The sequence below is a fragment of the Leptopilina heterotoma genome, unplaced genomic scaffold, assembly GCF_015476425.1.
Source record: "Leptopilina heterotoma isolate Lh14 unplaced genomic scaffold, ASM1547642v1 Lhet_24, whole genome shotgun sequence".
In the NCBI taxonomy this organism is placed as follows: domain Eukaryota; kingdom Metazoa; phylum Arthropoda; class Insecta; order Hymenoptera; family Figitidae; genus Leptopilina; species Leptopilina heterotoma.
Window position 1 is genome coordinate 1,134,869 of NW_025110956.1, and position 25,193 is coordinate 1,160,061.

The following is a 25,193-nucleotide window of genomic DNA, read 5'->3' on the forward strand; positions in this document are numbered from 1 at the left end:
CGTAAATTAAACGTTTGTTGTGTAAGGCCAAAGTCAATTTAAATTATTATATCGATTACCTGCCCATGACAGAATATAATCTCGTTAATAAATATTGATGTCCTTCTTGGAGACACCAAGACTACAAAAATACACATCTCAGTGTGTTCAATATTTTAATTGAGCTGTCATTAATACGGCACAATACTGAAAGTCGTTTTTATAAATAATTATTAATATTCTACAAGTTTATTAAAATAATTCATTAGTACTGTTAGCATGATCGGCAACAAATTGTATCACATCATGCAACATTACGACATAGTTATATAATATAGCTTATATACGATATGTTAAACATGTTAACTTTTTGGTAATACACGGTCAAATTTTCCAAATTTAGACTGCAAAAAATATTATCACCAGTTTACATGATAACTGAATGTTATTTTTTTTTAAATTTATTAGGGAAAACTTAATGTTATTACAATTAAAACACATTCACAAGGAAAACCCAGGTGGAAAAGTTAACGTTAGCTAATGCTCGAGGCTAATGCTACTAATATTAGACTAACGTTAGGCTAACGTTAGTCTAACGACATTTTTTTATCACTAATGTCAGATTAGTCTAACGTTAGTCAAACGGTAGTCACGTTAATCTAACGTTAGTAGCATTAGCTAACGTAAGCTAACGTTAACTTTTCCACCTTGGAAATTTTCTGGTGTGTCACTCGCACGGAATCTGAATCTCTAAATCTGAATTTGTAAAAATGTTCACTAATTTAAATTAGTGACTGACTTTTTGCTTTTGAATTAGTAAAGTTTACTAAATAAATAGTAATTTCTACTAATTTATTAGTAAACTTTACTAATTCAAAAGCAAAAAGTCAGTCACTAATTCAAATTAGTAAACATTTTTACTAATTCAAATTTAGAGAGTAAAAGATGCTTATTGCCCTTTAAACTTGTTGCCATAATTCACAGGAAACAAAATGACGGACACAATATGGCAGTAAAATTTTAAAAAATTAGAATTTAATCAAATTTTCTTGAAAATTGATTGATTACTCTCTAAATCTGAATTAGTAAGTTTCTACTAATGAAATATAGTGCGGATTCGTTTACCAATTTGAATTAGTAGCAGTTTTTACTAATCTTTAGTAGTTTTTTACTAATTACTAGTAAAAAATTACTAATTCATTTAGTAAGTCGTAGTTTTTACGATTTCAAATTAGTAAGCTAATTTACTAAATGAATTAGTAATTTTCTACTAGCAATTAGTAAAAAACTACTAAAGATTAGTAAAAAATTGTTAATAATTCAAATTGGTAAACAAATCCGCACTATTTCATTAACTTACTAATTTATTTACAGATTTAGAGAGTAAATTTAAATATTTAGTCCACCATATTAGATCTACTGTTTTGAATTTTGAAAAACTGACATCGGATTCATAATCACAGACCTTAAAAAACCCTTCATTAACAATTTTCAAGCAAATTTTATTAAATTTTAAAATTTTAGTCCGCCATATTGCATCCGCCATTTTGAATTCTAAAGAACTAACATCGGATTCGTCAACAGCGACCCCAAAAACGCCTTTGTAATAATTTTCAAGCAAATTTTATTAAATTCTAATTTTTTTTTTAAATTTTACCTCCATATTGTGTCAGCCATTTTATTTTCAAAAATTTCGACTTTTTTTACATTTCTTCCAAATATTTTAACAAAATACCACATCTTCAAAATTATATTTTATTTGAATAGTTTTTTACAATAATAAACTTTTAAAAATATACGTGTAAATAAAAAATTTGAAAATAATTAAATTTTTGTAAAATTTAATTGAAAATAACTTATTTTTTAGGTATTTTATATTATTTTTTAAGTAGGCTATTTTATTACAATTTATAAAAATCAACTTTTGAAGAATTTTAATTGCTAATTTTGAAAATAATTGAATTCATTTCAATTTTTTTAAATTTAATTATTTCCAATTACACATTTTCAAAAATTCAAATACATACAATAAATAATAATGAATAACATTAAAATTCTTCAGAATAATTTTTAACATTTTAAAGAAAACGATTATGTTCAAAATTTTCAATTAAAAATCTTCAAAAAAAATGATTATTTTTTTAATTTTTCAAAAATTTCAATAATTTTTAAATGATTTCACCAAATTTGAATTTTTTGTGAATTTTCTAATTGTACTTAATTAAAAAACTTAATTATGTTTCAAAAATGATTTAAACCCTTTAACAATTTACAATTTTTTAACAATCCTTAAGAAAAACATTTTTTTTATATTAGGTATTATAAATATAAGATTGTTGTAAATTTTTTGCATTATAATTTTTTTTACAAAGTTATACAAATTTGTGGATCTTTGGGGTTTATAACTAAAAAATTGATTAATTTTTGACAAAGTTATGAATTTTCAAATACAAAAGTGGTTTCAATCGAACTTTAGAAGGATAATATTGTAATTTTTAGAAATTATTACATTTCAAACGGTTTTAAATTGGAATTCTTTTAATGGAAAAACAAATAAGAAGTATTTGAATATTTCTTTTAAAAAATTATTCAATTTTTGAATAATTGAATTTATAAATCAGTGAAAGGTCAAGGAAATACAAAATAAAATTTTTTCTGACAACACAGAATTAAATAAACGACTTTTTCGACTCTTTTTTATTTTTAATGGACTAAAGATACTTTTTTACGCCTTAAAGTCGATTCGAGGCTTGTAGTACAAAACTTTAAGATAATTTGAAATATCGTAAACATTTATTTTTGGAAAATATCAGTTTATTTGCTACTATGAAATAAAAAACCTTCTTTATTGTTATAAAAGTTTTCATATTCCATCAAAAATACTAATTCTTCACAAAAACATGCCCACGTGGACAGTTATGGGAGAAGAGTGTGAAAAGTCCACGATTGTCCACGTTGGGTTGAATGTGGGTCAAAAAGTGGTAAAAAGTTGACCTCGTGGTATATGAACGACCTCTTATCACAAGTTTACATGATAACTGGATCTTTTTTTTTATGAGGTATATTGAGGCAAACTTAATATTATTACGATCAATACACATATTCAGATTAATATTCTGATGAAAATTCACTTTGGACTTCTGCGGTGTCAAACTTTTGAAAACTATAAAACGAAAAATTTTTTTAGCAATTTTTTAAATCTGTAATTGTAATTTTTTTCATACTTTTCTATTTACTTGTATTAACACCTGGACATTGACACTTGACACCCTGTAAAATTTTTTAATTTCATCGAAATCAAAGAATTAGGAAACAGCTTTATTTTTGAGATATGGATGGGTCCATTTTATCAGTACTCCATAATTAATATGAAGTTTAAACAAACACAATTTCATCGATAAAAATCTCAGGACAGCAGGAAGTGAACACAAGTCCGCTGTATCGAAAATCGCTCGCTTATGCAACTCGATCGTAACTTGTTGGAGTTCAACAGTAGGAGATAGTATAATAGTTAGCTAGCGCCACTGAAGGTGCACATACTTTATCATTGAAGTGGATGTCAACTGTTTTATTTTTGTTAAGAATTCACCAATAGTCATTGTAAAATTTTCTATGTTAATGAGGAATTTAAACTCTTTTACAGAAATCACCTATACCGTATCTCACACAAACAGGATAAAGATAAGAAATTAAAAACTGTTTTAATTAAAAAAATGCATTATTATTTCTAATTTCTAGAAAATAGGAAACCGTCTACGCTTTTTCTTAATTTTTATATTTTGAATGGAGCAAATTAAAACAATTTTTTCATGAGGATATAGATTAAATACGTGACGCGTTTCCAAGAATGGTACCTCAAAAGCAGAAAATTTTATAATTTTTTAAGTAAAAATACAGAAAGAGAATCAATTATTATTAAAAATTATTGATGTTCAAGTCTTTATTACATCCAAAATATTTAATAAAAACTGATTTCAAATTTAAATAATCAAAAAGAAACTTTAATCAAGACAAATTTAACATTTCCCACTTTACACTACCAATTTCCACTTCTCATTACCCACATACCATTGTTTACTTTCCCATTGTTTACCCACTTCACATTTTCCACTATATTCATTACTCATCTCCTACTTCCTATTTCCCACTTTTCATTACCCACATCATATTTTCTTCTTATAATTTCAAAATCCCACATCCAACTTCCTATTTCTCACATTTCATTACAATTATGGATGATTCGAATCTTTCATGTAATATTGTATGTAATTTAAATATCGTTCTTTAACCCCTTGACATTCTATGGCACATATATATGGGGCATTCCAGGCCAAATCGGAAATTATTTTGCTTTTGCATCTCAAATTTTTTTTAAACATTTTTTTTCTTTTAGTATAGGGGAGGGTAGGCTACATTGAACCGGGTATTTTATAAAGTCCAAGAACTAATTAAATTTTACTAATTTCGATCAGGTTTTTGTATCAAAATTAAGCTGAAGTACTCCTTTAGTTAATACACACGTTACAAACACAAATTATTATGATTAAATAATTAAATTTAATTTTTTTCTAACAAGTCACACTTTTCTTATTTTGAAGGATGTGTGTCTACATTGAACCACCTCTAATAAAACACTACAATTTACTTCAAAAATAATATTTCCACTTACACATTGTAAAAAATCTTATTTTCCACTCAAAAAAGTAGAAAATTGTTATTTAATTGTTATTACTTGTTAATATAGGAGATTAATGTATTTTAATGTCAGGTTAGGTAGGTAAAGTGACAGTTTGAGTTTATCTCGTTCACAATTGTGATGAAAGCATGTCTTCCAGTATTTTTCTTACTAATTAGTAGAGCAGACAATTTTACAACTCTTAAAATTGAAAATTCTTTGCTTTTTCGGGTGGTTCAATGATGCCGCACTCACTGTATTCACATGACATTCACAACAAAAATTGTTTATAATAAATTTGTGTAAGATTTAAAGTTCTTTATCACATCGGAATATTGAAGTTGACACCCTAAGAGAAATAAATCGCAAGTTTACTAATTTTTAAAACTTCCTATTTCAATAAAAAAACGTCATTATAATTCCACCAAATTTTTTGTTTTGTACGTGAAAAACAGTTTTTTTAGTTTTTCTTTGTAAATAATAAACCTACGTGCCCGAAATTTTTGGACATAGTTTGTTTCAGTAAAACTAACTTATATATTAAATAAGAAAAAATTTCACTCAGTCATTTCTCAGAAAATTGAAGTGGTTCACTGTTGACGCTGGTTCAATGTAGCCTACTCTCCCCTACTCTTTGAAATGAGCTACCTTGATTTTTTTCAAATTTTTTCATAAAGCGGTTCAGGAGATACAGATTTTTGAAAAATGACGTTTTTTACGTAAATTTTTGTTTTAAATGCTTATAACTCGGTCAAAAATTGATCAAATTGGACGTTATTATAATGAAAAGTTTTATTTTCACGCGTATAGTTTTTAATAAAAATATTTTTAAAAAAATGTAAAATAATTTACAATAAGATTTTAAAATTTTTAAAATAAAATTTCATTTTTAACAATGTATGTATCGATCAATTTTTTTCAAAATTTTTTGTGAGAAACTAGCACTAAATTAACAATTTTTAAGCCTTGTCCGATCGTGGGCAAACGATGGGATCTATTTATTTAAAAAATTTTAATTTTTAAATACGCAGTGGTGGCCAATGACTAACTTGCCATTTGACAAAATCACTTCAATTTTTCACAGAAAATGTGTTTTCAGACTAAGTCTCTCCAAACTTAACCTTCTTTCTGTGTAAAATTGTGATTTGGTGAAATGACAAGTTAGGCCTACCGTTTTCACTGTGTACATAAAAATTAAAATTTTTTAAATAAATAGATCCCATCGTTTGCCCACGATCGGACAAGGCTTAAAAATTGTTAATTTAGTGCTATAGTTTTTTAAAAAAAATTTTGAAAAAAATTGATCGATACATACATTGTTAAAAATGAAATTTTATTTTAAAAGTTTTTAAATCTTATCGTAAATTATTTTAAATTTTTTTAAAAATATTTTTATTAAAAACTACGCGTAAAAATAAAACTTTTTATTATAATGACGTCCAATTTGATCACTTTTTGACCGAATTATAAGAATTTAAAACAAAAATTTACGTAAAAAACGTCATTTTTCGAAAATTGGTATCTCCTGAACCGCTTTATGAAAAAATTTGAAAAAAATCAAGGTAGCTCATTTCAAAGAGTACTAAAAGAAAAAAAATTTAAAGTAGTGTAATATTCTAAGCTTTTTGAGGTCGCTGATTCTGAATTTGATATCAGATTTTAAAAATTCAAAATGTCGGATCCAATATGGCGGAATTTTTCAAATTGATGCGATTCGATTGAAATGCGTTACTCGGGAGCTTTTGGGGTCTCTGATTCCGAATTTAATATAAGATTTCAAAAATTCAAAATAGCGAATTAATTAATAATTTTTTAAAAACAATGGATTTTCTAGAAACTGGACACTTACGGATTTTTGAGGTCGCTGATTACATATGTGAAGGTAGTTTTTCAATATTCAAAATGGCCGTAATATAATGTTTAAAATCAAATATGTAAGATAAAGTAATCAAAGTAAGCAATAACTTTTGGTGTGCTTTAACCTTAAATATATTTAGTTGTCAGAAAATGTGAAAATATCATTAATAAAGTTTAATAATTTTTATTTCTAAACTTTCTAATCGATGTATAATTTCATTTGATACGTACTTACCGCAATAAATGGTTTTAACCATATATTATAAACTATAAAACGGGAAATTAACAAAACAATATACTTAACTTATACAATAAACTGTAACATTAAAAAAGATCTCTAATTTTTCAACGCATTGCATGTTAAACTCGTGTCAATCGAAAACTGAGAATCAAAGAAAAATTTGTTACTCGCAAAAACACATTGTTTTGAGATAAATATAAGCTACATAAAATAATTTTTGGGTTCGTAGACTTCAGGACCTTTTTAAAAAAATACTAGAGATTATGTTTTCTTATGCATTAACATTAATTTATCGACTTTCATTTTTGGTATTTTGTCCACCTAGATTTGTAATCTATGCTACTGTGAAGTGGATCCAATATGTCGACCTAAAAATTAACCAGTTTCGATGGAAACTTTTTATTTTTACTTGAAAATTTTTAAGATTAAATGTGAATTACACTCTTTGTCAAAACCGGAGTCACTGAAGAGGACAATGGTTCACTGAGAAAACTGGATAGTCAAACTTAGAGAGTTAGGTTTTGAGTGTTAATAAGCCTGTTTCTCTGGATAGTTAACTTTTCCCTTCGAGTCAGTCAAATTGATCATCGGAGTGTCTATTTATCCCTCCGAGATGGTTACGAAAAACTTAACCTCATAAATATAGTCTGTTTGTTCCTCCAGATAGTTAGTTGAATACTCCACTTTTCTCCGTGTAGTACCTAATAAACTCCATTTAATTTATTTTGTCTAAATTACATCACTTTTTAAGGTTCCATAGTTTAAATAAATAATACTTTTAAAATTATGCCATTTTCTTTTATTTTTATCGGTGTTGCACAACTTCCCATACCTTTTGCTGAAAAGTCAAAAAACAGTGTTTTTGAAAAATAAGTAAAATGTTGAGTCCGTTTTGAATTTTAATGAATTAATCATACCAAAAGATATGTTAGTGGATGTACTAAAAGTTCTATATTATAGAATTCGAAAAAAAATGTTGTATAGTATTTTTTACCCGAAAACAAAACCCGTTGTACAACTCCTCACTTTCCCCTATATACTTTGTTGAAAAAAATAGTACTGGTAGCAACACGATCTCATTCAATCATATTCGATACCATAGAGTTGCCATAGTTATTCACAGTTCCATTTATCGACACTATAGTTAGTATCTTTTTTGATTGATGGAAGTTGGATAATAATTAGACCAATATTATAACTGGATTTTTTAAACACTTCTCCTGATTAGTCAATTGAATTGTAATTCAATTGACAATTCAATTTCACTATTGTACCCACATTGGACTGCACTCTTAATTGGTAATCTTAGGTGCGACATTTTTTGTTATTTTACGCCAGCTTGATTAGAGAAGGCGCTATCAAAGAATGGGAAAGGGGAAGTGAAATGTGGGAACATTTCACTTCCCATTTCCCATTCTTTGTAAGCATTGTTAAAAGTGGGTAATTAAAAGTGGGAATTGAAAAGTGGGAAGAGGGTAAAAAGAAATGGGAAGTGGGGAAGCTACAGAATCGACTCTCAGAGTGTTAGGCTTCGGAGCGTCTGGTTGAGGTATCGATCACCGCGAGTGGTAAGAATTTTCTAAATGTTTGTAATGCGTTCAATTTAAGGAAATAAGTTGTGTAAATATTATAAATTAATTTACCAATTGCACGCACGACGAAAGAATAATGAACAAGCCAATCTGAGGGATGTAAGCATTCTTAACAAAATATGAATAACTTCAAAATAATTTACATGTTTTGTTATTATAATGGTAATTTTATTTTAATGTTGCGATGTTATATTACTTGTAACGTTTCTTGGGTTCATTTGATTGATCATAGTGTTTCGAAAAAGAATAACTATTTATTTAGTATTATGATCTAGTCTTACTATGTTGACATATAAAAAATGTTGTTTTTAGTGTATGCACTAAAAACTAGTAGGAAAATAGTGGAAATCTGGGGAAAAATTGCCACAGGGAAAGTTTTAGTATGCAAAGTTTCAACAGGTGATTCAACGAAAGTGATGGGTTTTAAAAAATGTCACCTATCGACATTCTTGGATAAAGAAGATTGTAGAGGTTGTTTTTGTCGGTATTTTAAAGATTTAGAGTTTCAGGATAAGAGCGTGACCAGGACTTTTGCTGAGATCAGAGCTACCTACAAACTTACATGCAGGCATTATAAGTAAATATCGTGCGAGGGCGGGTATCCTGACAATGTGAATCTCTGCGTTACATTTGCGCGACCAATTGCGAACCAGCTTCCTTGAGGACGGCCCAGTCTTGCCACGATCCCTCTTCTCTTCCTTTCTCTTGCGGACTATGGTCTCTTGCTCTTCACATATTCTCTCGCATTTGCAGTGCTGCCTATCGCGATCCCGAAGAATTTCTTGCCAATGCCACCAGGAGAACAATTCAAAGTCATCGATCTTGCCAGCAGCTTCTCGCGTAGGAAAGGCTCCGGATAGCAGATCGTAATGCACAAGCAGATTTAGGACTTGGGATACCTTTCAGCCAAGAATTTCTCCCCCCCTTTCCTTTCCTTTATAGTCTTTCTTGGGAAACAGGGATAATTAACAATTGTTTGATATGCACACACGATACGCTCTGAAAAGTTATAAATTAATTTCTTTCCTATATACCAGCAGGATTCGAGAAATTTTTAAATATTCTCCAAGTTAAAAAAACGATTAGGTGCAAATGCTAAACTGCTTTTGTTAAATAAATACAACTTTTTTTTTTTCAAATATCCGTGTGTTTACAATGAAAGAAGTATTTCTTTGTCTTGGGGCTCTGATCGGGGCCTGATCGGGCAGTGCGTTTTCATTACAGATTTCGTTTCAGGTTTGCATATTTCTACAAGGGTATTAGTAAAAAAACATTCATTTTAATTAAATACTCCCAAATAACAACGAAGTAATGTACAGTGCATATTACTTTGTCATTATCGCGACGTGTGTGCAGTTTATGACTATAATAACGACAGCACGAAGTGATAGCCTTATAGCCGAGCACACTGTGCATCTCATAGCATCATTACATTAACCATAATGTAATTGTAGAAAAAATGCAATGCACATAAATTCGATTTTGTGATCTACTTTATGTTTCCAAAAAGCATATTTTTCGAAAATGTCGTTCCGAGTGTGTATAAGTGTACATTATATTTTTAAAAATATTTCGAGGCTCTAAATAGGGGGATGAATAGAAATCGAATAAAGATAATTTATTTTTCAAATTAGGGGAGATTATTAAAATTTATTTAAATGCGTTAAGTTCATTATTTCGCTTTATTTTCAAGTTGATGTCTTAGTGTTATTATTTCTTTAAAAATATTTAGAAAAAACAAGAAATATCCGTTTTTGAGCTTGACACATTTATTTTTAAGAAAAAAAATATTAATAATTACTAATTACTGTATTGATAAAAAATAGAAAAATATTTGATAACTACCATTGGGGCATATTGGATCAGGTGCAGAATGTTTTACATTTCTTTACCAGCGATTACTGTAAAATCAATTAATATTTATTTCAAAAACCACATAATTTTAATATTAATACGTACCAAACATGTTATTTTATAAAAACAATAACCAAAGAATATCTTTAAGAATTTGCGTTTTTAAATTTATTATAATTCTCTATAAGTTTAAAATTTTTAAAAAGTATTCGAAGTGTCAATATTTAATATGATTAATTTTCAATATTTATTTTATAAATTTACTATTGAAACTTTAATTGATAATATATAATAAAGTTTGAACTTTTAAATAATAATTATACTCTTTGATACACTACGCCTCAGGTAGTGATCCAATACGCCCCGGGCCGGGGCATATTGGATCACCTTTCTTCACTCTGAAAAAATGAAGTTGAGAAAAAAATAGTTTCCTTTTTTTTTATTAACTATCCTGCACATAATAAGTTGCAAATAAAAACTTAAGACTCAAAAATTGTCATACAATTCTTCAGAAGTTCATATTTATAAAATATTTGTTAATAAATAATAACTAAAATTAGTGTAAAAATGGGAAAAAATAAGCTCAAATTATTAATTTTAAAAGCTGATAAATTTTTTTTAAAAATATTGGATTTTTATATAAATAAGTATATAAGGGTTTTTTGGATCGCTAATTACATACATGAATTTAGTATTACAAAATTCAAAATGTCGGATCCAATATGGCGGACGAATTTTGAAACAATGATTGAATTTTCCTGCAATTTGGTATCTAGAGGTTTTCGAATTCGCTGATTACAAATCTAAAATACGTTTTTAAAAATTAAAAATGGCGGATCTAATATGGCAGACGAATTTTGAAAAAAATTATTTTATTTTCCTGCAACTTGGTATTTGTGGGTTTTTTGGGTAGTTGACTTTTTATATTTTTCAGTGACACACGACTAAATTTTAGTGAAATTTTGGTCCTTTCAATAAAATATTTAATTAAAGTAGTTCAAAATATTATTGAAAAAAACTGTTAAAATAAATTATTATTATTTACTCACTTTTTACACAAGGCAACCTGGATGATGCAGTTTTTTCCTATTTTACAATTAGATGAAGTTTATAAAAACACCTATAGATAAAAGGAAGAAAATTATTGTTTAAATAATTTTTAAACAAACTACAAAAAATTTATTTGTATAAAAATATTTAAATAATTGAATTCTTATTTGTTATATCGGTATTCATGAAAAGCTAATAACTTGCAAAATTAAAACTATTTGAAAAAATAATAAGAATTACTTGTTTAAAAAGTTTAAAAGTTAATAAATGCCAATAATTATTTTTTTTTTAAATTTAATAATTTTTTTTAAATTCGTCCATTATGTGAATTTTTAAATACTGACTTTAGATTTGTTATTAGTAACCCCCCCCCTTACACATAGATACCAATTTGCAGAAAAATTCAATAATTTTTTCAAAATTCTTCCGTCATATTGGATATGCCATTTTGAATGTCTGAAAATGGACTTCAGATTCATAATCAGCGACCCCGAAACTTCCAGATACAAAATTGCAAGAAAATTCAATAATTTTTTTAATATTCTTCTGCCATATTGGATCCGACATTTTGAATTTTTGAAAACGAACTTTAGATTCGTAATCAGAAAACCCGAAAAACGTCCAGATACAAATTTGCAGGAAAATCTATTGTTGTGAAAAACGTATGCATTTGGTAACCACAGTTCGGGTAGAAACTCATGCTCAGGAGAAATTTTAAAGCCATTGAATAAAATGATTTGTATCCCTATTACCTCAATTTTGGGGTAAGAAAATTATTTTTTTTAGTTATGAAATTTTTTTGTTTTTTTAAACCCAAAGAAATTTTTTGTCAAATGGAATAATTTCCCATTAAATTATTATTATCAACTCCGACGGATGCACCTATCGTCTCCATTCCTTCAGTTACATAATTTTGTTCTTTTATTCAATTCTCGATTAATTTAATTTTTTGCAATCATAACTATGTGTCGAATAGTACACTTTTACTAATTTTATTATATAGGGCCAAGTGGGGTTATTGGAAGCTAAGAATATCAAAGATAAATTTACAGATTATTGAATAAGTGCGACGTCGATATTTTAAACTCAGGTTAACAATAAGAGGTTCGCCAAAATTTATTTTTGTTTTTGTTAAATCCTTAGGGGTCGTCCATATACCACGTGGACACTTTTGGGGGGAGGGGGGGTAAAAAAAAGGTTGAAAATGTCCACGATCCCATGTATTTTTGTGTCCACAAGGGGGGAGGGGGGGTCAAAAATCTTTGAAAAACTGTCCACGTGGTATATGGACGACCCCTTATAGTGTACGGAAAACATGCTGTAACACAGCTTCAATTTAAAAGAAAAAAAAGTTGCAATCCATTTGGTACATTTTTTATACCACTTTATTTAAATCTGTGCTAAGTACGGCAAGCAACCCCGGCCTGGGGTTACCTGGCGAATAAGTGAAATTAATTAAATTAAAAGATTTGAAGTTCAAACAATATATGATATTATAGTAAAATAAGTTTTGGGCCATCATTTTACAATAAAAATATTTTTAATGTTCCTTGAAAATAAATGTTTAACCCTTTCATAGCTTCGGGACACATTACAAAAAAGTGGTAATATTTATTTTAAACAATAGGATGAACATTGACTGTTTTAAAAAAACAGTTATGTAACAAAATATTTATTTCATTAACATTAAGTGAATAATTTTTAGCAACTCTTCGTTTTTCTATATGTTTTAAAGGTAGCTGATTACGAATTTGGAGTCAGATTTAAAAAATTCAAAAAATTCAAAATGTATTTAATATAGCGCAATTTTTAAACAAATTATCAAAATATTTTTAAATTTCATTAAAATTTCTTGAAAATTGTCACTTTGGAATTTTTTAGGTAGCAGATTACGAATTTTTTGTCAGTTTTTGAAAATTCAAAATGGCGGATTTAATATAAATTAATCTTTTTCAGTTAAATAAAAAACGACCACCATATTGGATTCGCCATTTTGAATTTTATAAATTTTGAAAATCTGACATCAAATTCGTAATCAGCGACCATGAAAGCTTCAAATAGCAGTTTTGAAGCAAATTGAAGCAATTTTTTAAAATCTAGTCAGCCATATTGGATCCGCCATTTTAAATTTAGAAAAATTTGGAAAATCTGATATCGAATTCGTAATCAGCGACCCCAAAAAACCCCCCGAGTAACAATATTGAAGCAAATTCAAGCAATTTATGAAAATATCGTCCGCCATATTGAATCCGCCATTTAAAATTTTTAAAACCTGATATTGGACTCGTAATCAGCGACCCCAAAAATCCCTGAGTACCAATTTTAAAGGAAATCGAAACAATTTTTAAAAATCTTTCCGCCATATTTGATCCGCCATTTTAAATTTTGAAAATTATAAAAATTTGACATCTGATTCTTTATCAGCGATCCCAAAAACCCTGGAGTACAAATTTTCAACATAATCCAACCGCAGGAGTTCCCGGGGGCACGAAAGGGTTAAAGATTTCAAAACTTGATATTTGAGTTTTTTTAAAATCATTTTCGGTATTAAAATCAATTATTTGAATCCATACTCCTCAATAATTAATGAATAAAAATGAAATACGACAAATATATTATGGTAAAATCATTTTTAAAAAAATTTCATTTTTTCGGAAAGTAAAGTTAATAAAAAAAAAAAAAATAAATAAAGTTCATTTGTTTTTTTTAAAGCTCGTTGCTTAGATATTTTCATTTTCAGAATCACTTATTATAAATTTGATAATAGTTTTTCAAAATTTAAAATGGCGAATCTAATTTGACACCAGAATTTTTAAAATTCATCAGATTCGCTTTAAACTTGTTACTCAAGGGCTTCAAAAGGTGCTGGTTAGGAATCTGATATTAATTTAGTGATTATCTACCCCGAGGATCCCTGAGTAACAAGATTCAAGCGACTTCGATCACTTATTTTTATAAATTGCTTTACCTAATTGGTAATTTCCGCCATTTTGAATTTCGAAAATCTAATGCTACATTCATAATCAGCTATATAGTCCAAAAACCTTTGTGTATCGAGTTTGAAACAAACATAATAAACTTTTAAAATTGTCCGCCATATTAGGTTCATCATTTATAATTTCAATCAGCGATCCAGAAAGCCCTCGAGTAACGGGTTTCAAGCTATAATAACGTGCACTATGTATCACTAATAATAATGCCAGTAACTCATGGATATTTCTTTCGATATATCGCTAAATTCTCGTTTGCACGCATAGGTCAAAATAAATCATGATTAATTTATCAATGGCTAAAATTTTGTATGATGCCCAAGGAACAATAATGTCAGCCCTTGCCCATACTGCACCGTAACTTATAGCAATATTGACAACAAATGTGAATATTGCTGCAAGTTTCAATGGTGTCTGGGGAATAATTAAAATCTCGAAAATGATTTTTAAAAAAACAAAGAAACAAAAATAAAAAACAAATTAAAAATTTAGAAAGGTTTTTAATGTTATTCTAAATATCTAAATTTTTTTTTAAATAAATTTTTTATGCTTTTGATAACAGGCATGCACTTCGACAGCATATGATGAGGCATAATGGAAAGCAGTATAAATGCGAATTTCCTGGCTGTATTACTTCTTTACGTACTGAAGCTGAATTAAAACATCATCAGATGAGAGTTCACGGAACTCCGGAGCAAATCTATCCATGCAGTTACTGTAGTTATACAGCTAAATTTCGCTGGCAACTAGCAAGGTATTTATTAATATTTATATTAATTATATTAATTATATTAATTAATATTTTTAATTTGTGAACCGAGTGTAGCATACAAAACCAAATTTTTGTTTCTGTTTTTATGTACGGTTTGTGATTCAAAAGCTACTAGAAATTTAACCTTTTTAAACTATTAAAATTATAGTAATGATAGTTTTTATTTTAGTTTAGTTTTTATTTGTATTAAAAAGGCTGACTTCTTGAGTTATAAATTTAAAAATAATTCACTTGATGCATAATAATATCATAAGTATAATCAAATTTTTATAGTTCCGTATTTCCTTAGAAACAAATAATCAATCTTATCAAATACACAATAAATGAACACTAATTAATAATATTCTAATTTTTTTTATTCACTTCTTGCTTTGACCGGTATTGGACAAAATGTTGTAGATACTTTTTCAATCACATTTTCTGATACCAGTTATAAAAATTGTTTTAGTTCATTAATAGCAGTCGTAAAAAATTGCGAAATTTCCTTTCGAGTCAAGCACACGTAAACTTATTGAGACTTTTCGTTAGAAAAGAGTGTTAAGATAGACGAACTCATTCACAATTTCTCAACTGAAGAATTTATCATGATAAAGCCGATATTCATTTATCGAGATCCCCAACCGAGACGAGGTATTCCTGCGCCGTTTATCGCAGCAATGTTCACATGATCAATGCTTTCGAGGAAGCTGATAATTAATTGCCAGGACACCAATACAACCTGTGCACATACACCCTTTCACATATGAATATGATATTGTGTTCGTTTGTCGTCAATTTTGATCCATAACTACACCATAACACACGTTGCACTGAAAAAAGTTTTCGTATATTTCATGCGCATTCATTTTTATTCATTTACACTTGTCTGTGTAATTTAATATTCTTAATACAATTTATTTTGAATGATAAAATAATTATTAACTCTGTATGTTATTGGCCTTGTGATGTATCTGACTAAGGATGCATAACGCTTAAACGAACTTGAAGCGCAATCTTTTTTTTACATGCAGAGAAATTTTGTTAAAAATTTTTGATTTCAGTATACTATCCAGGTTCAGGTTTTATAAAGCTTGTTTGAGGATTGGACAATATTTGCTGCAATTAAAGCACGCTGCTAATCTGTCGACTATTTTATACACTTTTTGGGCCCCAACTGAAGTACTGATGATACCTTGTGGCAATCCCTTCTCTTCCTGATTGTGAACAACACAATATCCATTTTTATGTGACTTCGACAATTTGCAAAGGATGAAGAATGTAGTTACATTCTTCATTCTTTGCAAATTGGGCCTTAAGACCTCCTTCTGATTTGCAGGTACCTTGAAAATTATTTCCAGAACTTCCTAAAAGTTCTTTTTGGTAAGTAACTCAATCCAAGTCACAGATTTCAAGTGTTACCTTTTGATTCACCGACTGCAGCTCACTCATGCTCCCGACCGCTTTAATGACCTCTGCTGTAAATGCCACCTTTGATTTTAATCAGGAGGTCTCCCTTCCTTGTAAGTCTTGCTCCTACAACTCTCGTGTGCCTGACGTCTGGATTAACTTTCTTGCGAGGATTGCTCACCACGTCAGCATACGCCTTCCCCTTGGCGACTCTGATTACCATTGTTGATCTTCTCGTCACCTTTCTTGAAGTTGCTTTTTTCCTTCATCATTTTTTCAGTTGTTTAATTTTTTCCGGACTGCAGGAGCTTTATATCTTCTTTTACGTCTTGACAGCACGTCTAAATTGACACTGATGAAATCATTTTTTTTTTCGATTTGAGTTAGTTTCTACAAAGCGGCAAACTAAGTGCAGATCGCTTTTATTAGTCTTACCATGGTATACTTTCACTTTCTTCACTAATTTCTGGAAGGATTTTATTCCATCCTTTACATCCTGCTAAGGGACTTTAGTATGTTGCAGGACATAACTTTGCGACTGCTTCTTCGATCATTTAAAATATTTTGCCTTTTTGCCTTTTCTTAATCTAACATTTCTGCATCGTCAAAATTAAAAGAATGATTATAATCAATTTGATCGAGGTTTCTGTCTTTATATTCACTAATTCTTTTTTTCAAAGTACGTTTTGATTCACCAATATACATAGCTGGGCAACTATTACAATTAAATTTATAAACAATATTATTCCTATCCCAGTTTCTCGTCAAGTCCTTTCCCAATTTTATTACAGAGCTTGAGCTTTTTTCTACAATAGGAATAGACAGTAAATTATATTTTTTTAAATATTAGATAATTGATAATATAAATATCATTAAAAGGATTACAGACTTTAGGCATAGTTGTTGATAAATACTTAACGACATTGTTAGTTTGCTTTTTATCTATTGTTTTATGACTTAATGAATGTTTTCTTTCTTTATTATTTTTTCCTATAAATTCTAAAAGGTAATCGTTGTTTTCCACAATTTCAAAGTTTAATGTTTTTATTATGAAAGGACTGGTGAGACAATAAAATAGCTCTATCATATAAATTGTAAACAATTTTCTTCTTTTGTTGAATTGGATGACGTGAAAAACAATTTATTAATCTATTAGAAGAAATGAATTTTGATTTATAATTTTGTAAAATTTGAATTTTAAAAGAATTTAATTAGAAATGTAAAAATCTTACATTTAAAAAAAGTTTTTAAAAAAATAATGGATTTAGAAAAGAATTTTAGTTAGAAAACAATAAAACAAATTGAGTTTTGAAGCAATTAGAAATGATTGCATCAATTCAATTATTTTTAAAAGTAGTAAAATTCTTCTCAGAAATTCAATTATTTTCAAAAATTTTAATGAAATTCTTTGCGTAGCAATTCAATTTTTTTCAAAATAATTTTAAAAAAATTCTTCACAGAAATCCAATTATGGTTATAAAAATTACCAAAAATTCTCGTCAAAATTTCAATTATCTTTATGAATAATAAAATTTTTCTTAAAAATTCAATTATTTTCAAAACTTTTGATAAAATTCTTGGCAGAATTTCAATTTTTTTTAATACAATTTTCATCAAATTTCTTGAAAAATGTAATTATTCTTTAAAATTTTATTAAAATTTGTCAAGAAAATCCAATTATTTAAAAATTTGTTGAGAAAATTTTTTATGAAAATTCAATTTTAATAAACATTTACTTGTTTAATAATATATTTAATTTTATAGTTAAATAATTTAATTTTCGTCGAATTTTCTAAAAAATATTGATTTAAAAATGAATTTCCAATTAAAATCTTTAAAAATGCAGCTATTAAAGTTTCTTTTATTCTGTAAAACATACAAGTTATGGGCAATAAAAGCCTGTGTATTTTTGAATAAATAAATTAATAAATAAAAATTTTGAACTTTTCATACTTTTAAATAAGAATTCCATCGAATTAATTTTTCTTAATAAGTTTAATGGAATTTTTTTTAATTATTTGAAGTTTTTAATTTCTAATATATTTAATTGAAGAATTTTAGAATAATCGAAATTTCGTAAAATTAAATTGTAAACAAACGAATTTGAAAATTCATAAAGAACTTTTTCAAAAATTATTATAAAAAATTGACTTAAAGAAGAATTTTAATTGAAAATTCTATAAATGAATCCTAATCGTATAATGATGAAAATAATTTTTAAAGAAGTTACGGTAACAAAGTATCAAGTTTTAATTACTATAAAACATGAAGAAAGTGATGATATCTTCATTTTTTATAATGTAAATTTGGCCCAGAGAAATAACATCACAAACTTCTTTAGGAATGACAGTATATTAGTTAAATTAATTAACCAATTTTATTTTTTAGAATTAATATTACGAACAGAGTGTTTCTTATTAAGTGGTGAATTTTTTCTAATTAGTTTTTGGTTACAAAGTGAATGAATAGATGAAAATTTCTTCTCAGAAAACAGGAAAAAATTATTTAACATTGCTGAGTCAATAGAAGATTGTGAGATTTTGTTTTGAAAAAATCATAATTTTTTATTCAACACAGAAAAAACGATAATCTAATTTTAGGAAGCTCCTACTTAAAGAGGAGCCAAGAATATTCTCTACTTAAATTAAGTGGTCCCACTTAATTTAAGTAGAGAATATTCTTACAATAAGATTGATATTCTTATTGTAAGAATATTTCCCACTTAATTTAAGTAGGGAATATTCTTGGTTCCTATTTAAGTAGGAGCTTTTAAAATTAGATTATCGTTTTTTCTGTGAACAAATTAAGATTCTAACATACACGGAGAAAATTTGTTCCTTACATTTTACCGAATTTTTCAATAAACTTGGGATATAGTAGCATAATCGTAATTTTTAATAATTTTTATATTATTTTTTCGGTAACAATATTTAAAATCTAATGTGATATCTTTATTCCTTAAGAACTAGTACTGTAAAAGTTGAAAAAAAATTGAAACTGAACGTTTAATGTAAATTAAATAAATACCTCCTTGATGGGCACTAACGTTTCAGGAATAGTTCGGTAAAACTTTCTTGACTTGCCTAAAGTGTTAGTTTTCAGGAATAGTTCGGTAAAACTTCCTTGACTTGCCTAAAGTTTTAGTTTTCTGGATTGAAATACTTTATTTCAAGTGTCCCGCAGTCAAATGAAAGACTTTCACACTAATAGTTGATTTTTCCAACTTATTTAGACTTAATTAATAATCATTTTATTATTATTTAAATTAAAATTCAATTAATTAATTATTTTAAACACTTATTAATTGCCAAATATGTAATAAATGCTTTTAAATCATGTAAAAAGAAAATATAAAATGGTAATAACATACTTATTTTTTTAACATATAATTTATTCATTTTAATTAAATATGAATAATAGTAAGTAAGTAAGCAAATAAACATAAGTAAGTAAGCAAAAAGGAAATAAATAAGTAAGCAATTAAACATATAAGTAAGTATGTAAGTAAGTAAATAAGTAGGTAAGCAAGTAAGCAAAAAGGAAATAACTTGCTTGCTTACTAGCTTACTTTCTTATTTGCATACTTACTTGCTTATTTCTTTCTTGCTTACTTTGCTTACTTGCTTACCTACTTATTTGCTTACTTCCTAATTTCCTTCTTACTTACTTGCTTGTTTCCTTTCTGCTTACTTGCTTACTTTCTTATTTCCTTCTTGCTTACTTTGCTTACTTGCTTATTTCTTTCTTGCTTACTTGTTTACCTACTTATTTGCTTACTTCCTAATTTCCTTCTTGCTTACTTGCTTGTTTCCTTTCTGCTTACTTACTTCCTTATATGCTTACTTGCTTACTTTCTTATTTCCTTCTTACTTACTTTGCTTACTTGCTTACTTTGCTTACTTGCTTATTTTCTCCTTGCTTACTTTTCTTACTTGCTTATTTCCTTCTTGATTACTTACTTTCTTATTTGCTTACTTTCTTACTTGCTTATTTCCTTCTTGTTTACTTTATTCTTTATTTGCTTACTTGCTTATTTCCTTTTCGCTTTTTAATACCTCACAATTATTATTCAATATTTCAGAAAGATTAATTTTCTATTAATAAATTTAATAATTTCCAACTTGTACTTTTAATATGTATATTTTTAATTTTAAACACAAAAATTTGAGAATAATAAGGATTTTCATAAATTATTGTTTTATTCCATTAAATACAAATTTAAACATTTTTCTTTATAATAATAAAAACATAATTTAAAAATATTTCATAAATTGACCTTGAATATAGTTAGAAATGATTCATTAATATAAATAATTTTTAATTTTGTACAACGATAGTTTATTAATTTGAATCTTTCTCACAAGCGGTGAAATAAAATTGAGATTAATATATAAGGACAGTTGAAACTTCCTGAAGCATTAATGTAAAGCGTGCGATGTGTGTATTAGTGTATGCGTTTAGAATGTACTGTAGGCAGGTGTATCAATTAGTATTTGTTCGTAAACAATTGTAGGGGGTTTAGGTAGTGATTAAAGTAGGTAAATTGAGAGTTACGGCAGTATTAATATAGATCTACTGAAGTAACATTATTTTTTATTTTTGTTCTTCAAGTTTTACCGAACTTTCAGTAAATTGCAATTCGTCAGTTTTACCGAAGACTTTATCTTACGTTTTACCGAACTTTCAATAAATTGCAACTCGTCAGTTTTACCGAAGACTTTATCTTACGTTTTACCGAACTATTCAATAAATATGAATGTAGCGAGCACTTGGCTTACGTTTTACCGAACTGTAACTGAAGCGCTAATACATGTATCGTGAGCTTTATAAGCTTCTTAATAAGAAAATCGAAAGACTACATAATACTGTTCGTAAAAATTGTTGCTAAATTCTGTTAAGTTTATTAACCACAGTTGATAAAATTATTGTTGCCATAAATAAATTCTTATATTTTTATTTTAACTATACATGGCCAATCATTATAAGGTAGCCAATCATTGTATACAGATTACCCTAAAAGTGGGCTTAAAATAAAATTTATCTTCACAGTGTAATTAATATTCTAAACCCACACTCTTTGCAGAATATAAAATTCTTTTATTATTTGCAAAAGATTCTCCGAAGAAATATGTACTTTTTACCGCAAAAAACTAATGTGTCCATTTTTTACTTATAAAGCTCGCGTACGAGTTCTAACGATGTCGCAATAGGTTCGCATATATGAAAACCACATTTTTCTCCTTGGCCCTTCATCTCTATGATTAACTGTATTGGGAATGGCTAAACTGCAATACGCCACCTGGCAGTTACCTACTCCTCTCTCAGCCATTTTCATCTTTCTTTAATTAAGTCGATAGAAAGAGGGAAAAGGAAAAAAAGAGGGACCGACAAGAATATGTGAAAGTCACTTATTATTTTAATGTAATTGAACTGGAGCAATTAGCACTAGATATTAGTCGGCTTATGTTTTTCGCTTCCACCATTGCCAACCATGCACTTGTACATTCGCCCTGAGACCAAAGAAATCAAGTCATGTATTCTCAGAATTGAGATTAGTACAAAAAGCCAAAAAATAATAATAAAATATTAAAAATTATTTAATCAAACAAATCGGTATAAAAATATGAAATATTTTTTAAATCTAGGGGGCCGTCCATAAATTACGTAAGACATTTTTTTGGAAAATTTGACCCCCCCCCCCCCTCCCCCTCGTAAGATAATTTACATACATTAGCGCCATTTTCTCTACTGTTCGTAAGAATTAGCAGACCCCCCCCACCCCTCTAAATGTCTTACGTAATTTATGGACGACCCCTAGTTACTTAATGCTGAATAAAGAAAAAAAAAATTTTTAATTTTATTAAATGTCCCCATTTAATAAAATTTAATTTAGAAAAATTTTTTGGACAATTTAAAAAAATTTTGCTTCCCTTATTGGTTACGCCATTTTGAATTTTTTAAATCTAAAATTTTTGGATTCAGTTACCCCAAAAATCCTCCGAGTACACATTTCCAGACAAATACGATAACTTTTTAAAAATTTTCGTCGCCATATTAGAACCGCCATTTTGAATTTTTTAAACCTGATACTAAATTCGGATAAAAACCTAAGAATTGCCAGTGACACTCGAATCGAAGTGAATTTATTATTTTTTTCGTCCATGCGCCATGAAACAAAGGGAGCACGACATTTTATGGGCCATATGTGTGCTATGGACTGTCAAGGGGTTAATAAGTTACTATTATTACATAATACATGTGTTGTCTATATCCCCAGACAACACAACTTCTGGCCTGAAGCCTCACACGGTTATTGTAAATGGTAAGCTTGGTAATATTACACTGCAATAGCCAGTCAAATTGTCAAGATTGGAAAATTTAGCACCTCAACAGATTTGCATGGCAAGTGTAATGAGGGGACCACCGGACGTGGTGTTTTTTAAAAAAATTAATAGTTCCCTAAAATGTATTACATATGACCTACCTTTAATTGTCACAAAGCAGTTCGTTGCGCTTTTAAAATGTTTACGAGAAAAATGATTTTTAAATTTTTCATAAGATAGACGCTCAGTGGTGGTCTAGGTATAGTTAGTTCACTTTTTCCAAATTTTATTATTATTAACTATAATAATCTTCGTATTTTATTATTTCATTCATTCTGTCTGTCCACACTTTGAAGTTAGTTTTTGTGTATGCTTTTGTTTTTTTTTCTTTAGAAAATATTGTTTGACAAATCGGAAATATACAGGTACATGGAGAGAAAATTATATTAAATTTTGTAAATGTTTTTCACAATTTCGGGAAAAATTGCGACAAAGAGAAATTTTGATATAAAAAATACTAAAATTTAAAAAAAACTTATGTGGAATTTGGTACAAATATATCAAATATAAGAATTTTAGGTAAATTTTAATATAACTTTACTAAATTTCATGTTATTTTTTTCACTGTTCAGTATATTTTCTATGTCAAAATTTCGGTTTGTTGCACTTTTGTCTCAAATTGTAAAATACTTTTACAAAATTTAATATATTTTCTCTCCGTGTATTTTTCATAATATATAATAAAATATATTTGAAATTACAAAAAAATGTAATACACATGTTCCCGTTTATAATAAAATAATAAAGAAAAAAATTTTACTCAAAAAAATGTTCTGTTACATTTAATTACGAATTTCTTGAATTGTAAAATTATTCAAAAATATCAATAACTGATTTTTTAAATAAATATTTAATTATTATTTTTCCACAGGAATTAAGATTTTCAAAAATTTCAAATTCAAACCTTTTTAAATTTAAACAACTTATAAAAGTATTATCATTATTTTATATTAAGAATAGGATTGTTACGGTAAGTTCTTAAAAATTATTTTCATCATATCAATTCAATTATCATTTTCTAGAATTTTTAACTAAAATTCTTCTCTAAATCAACTATTTTTTATAATTTTTGAAAAAGTTCTTTGAGAATTTTCAAATACATTTGTTTAAAATTCAATTTTACGAAATTTCGATTATTTGGAAATTCTTCAATTAAATATATTAGAAAATAAACATCTTCAAATTATTTTAAAAAAAAATTATATTAAACTTTTTCAAAAAAATTAATTCTTCAAAATTGTTAGTAAAAGTATAGAAAATTTAAATTTTCAAATATTTTAATTTGAAACCTTTTTAAAATTATTTAATTATTTAAGTACAAAAGTAAATAATGTATTGTATAATTGAATGTTTTTTAAAATTTAATTCTTATAAAGAATTTTATCAACAAATTTTTAAATAATTGAATTCTTTTGACGAATTTTAATTAAATTTTTAAGATTTTTAAGAATAATTACATTTTTCTAGGAATTCGATTAAAAATTTACTTAAAATAATTAAAATTCTGCGATGATCTTTATTATTTATTAAAATAATTGAATTTTTAAAACAAATTTATTATTTATAAAAATAATTGAATTTTTAATAAAATTAATGAAATATATATTGACAGATTTAACTAACTTCAAGAAGAATTTGAATTATTAACAATTTGCAAAAATCAAAGTTTTTAAAATTTCTAATTAAATTCATTAAAAATTGAAATTTTATAAAATTTTAAATTAAAATCTGTTGAAGTTGATCTATTTGACGGGTTCCACGTTAAGTGACCCAGGTCAAAATTTTAAATGTTTGGGATCGGGTTAAAATTTTGCAGAAACAGTAGTCCTATTAGATACAATTAAAAATACCAAATATTATTAATTTATTTAAACGAATATTAAAACTGGAGGGGGTCAAAGTTTAAATTTTTGGTCTAACATGGAATATTTGAAAAATTTGTAGTTTCTTTAAAACAAAACGAAAATAAGTTTTCTATTTTGGGTTTTTCTGCTGTTTTTCAACACTCTCTAATGGTGTAAACAAATGTAGAGAAAAAAAATGTTAGACCTTGAAAAATTAAATTAAAAAATAAAATTTCATTTTTTCATCAAATGGACAGTTTTTATTTTTTAAAAAAAAATTTTATCATAAAGGTGACGTTTTTTCCTAAAAAAAATGTATAGGTCAAAACGTGGGACAAGAACTTTTAACTGGTCAAAATAAACATTTACTTCTGCAATCCACCGCCCCTGCTCGTTGTTGGGCTATATATTGTTTATAACAATTGAAATAAATTATTTTATGCTTTATTAATTATCTGGTGGTCATATTGGATGAATTTAAATTGATTTAGATCATGTGCATCAACGGAATAAGAAAATAAACCTCCTTTTTTAAAAAAGTGTATTAATTTGTTAACTTTGATTTAAAAA

General features: G+C 27.3%; 1 protein-coding gene across 2 annotated transcripts in view; it reads left to right on the forward strand.

The window, feature by feature from the left end:
* LOC122502950 (oocyte zinc finger protein XlCOF7.1) overlaps nucleotides 1-25,193 on the forward strand; it is a 201,563-nt gene that overhangs the window by 149,258 nt on the left and 27,112 nt on the right. For both annotated transcript variants that reach the window (XM_043613310.1, XM_043613309.1), the window contains exon 9: nucleotides 14,801-14,992. In XM_043613310.1, coding sequence (XP_043469245.1) covers nucleotides 14,801-14,992 — 192 coding nt within the window. The remainder of the gene's footprint in view (nucleotides 1-14,800; nucleotides 14,993-25,193) is intronic.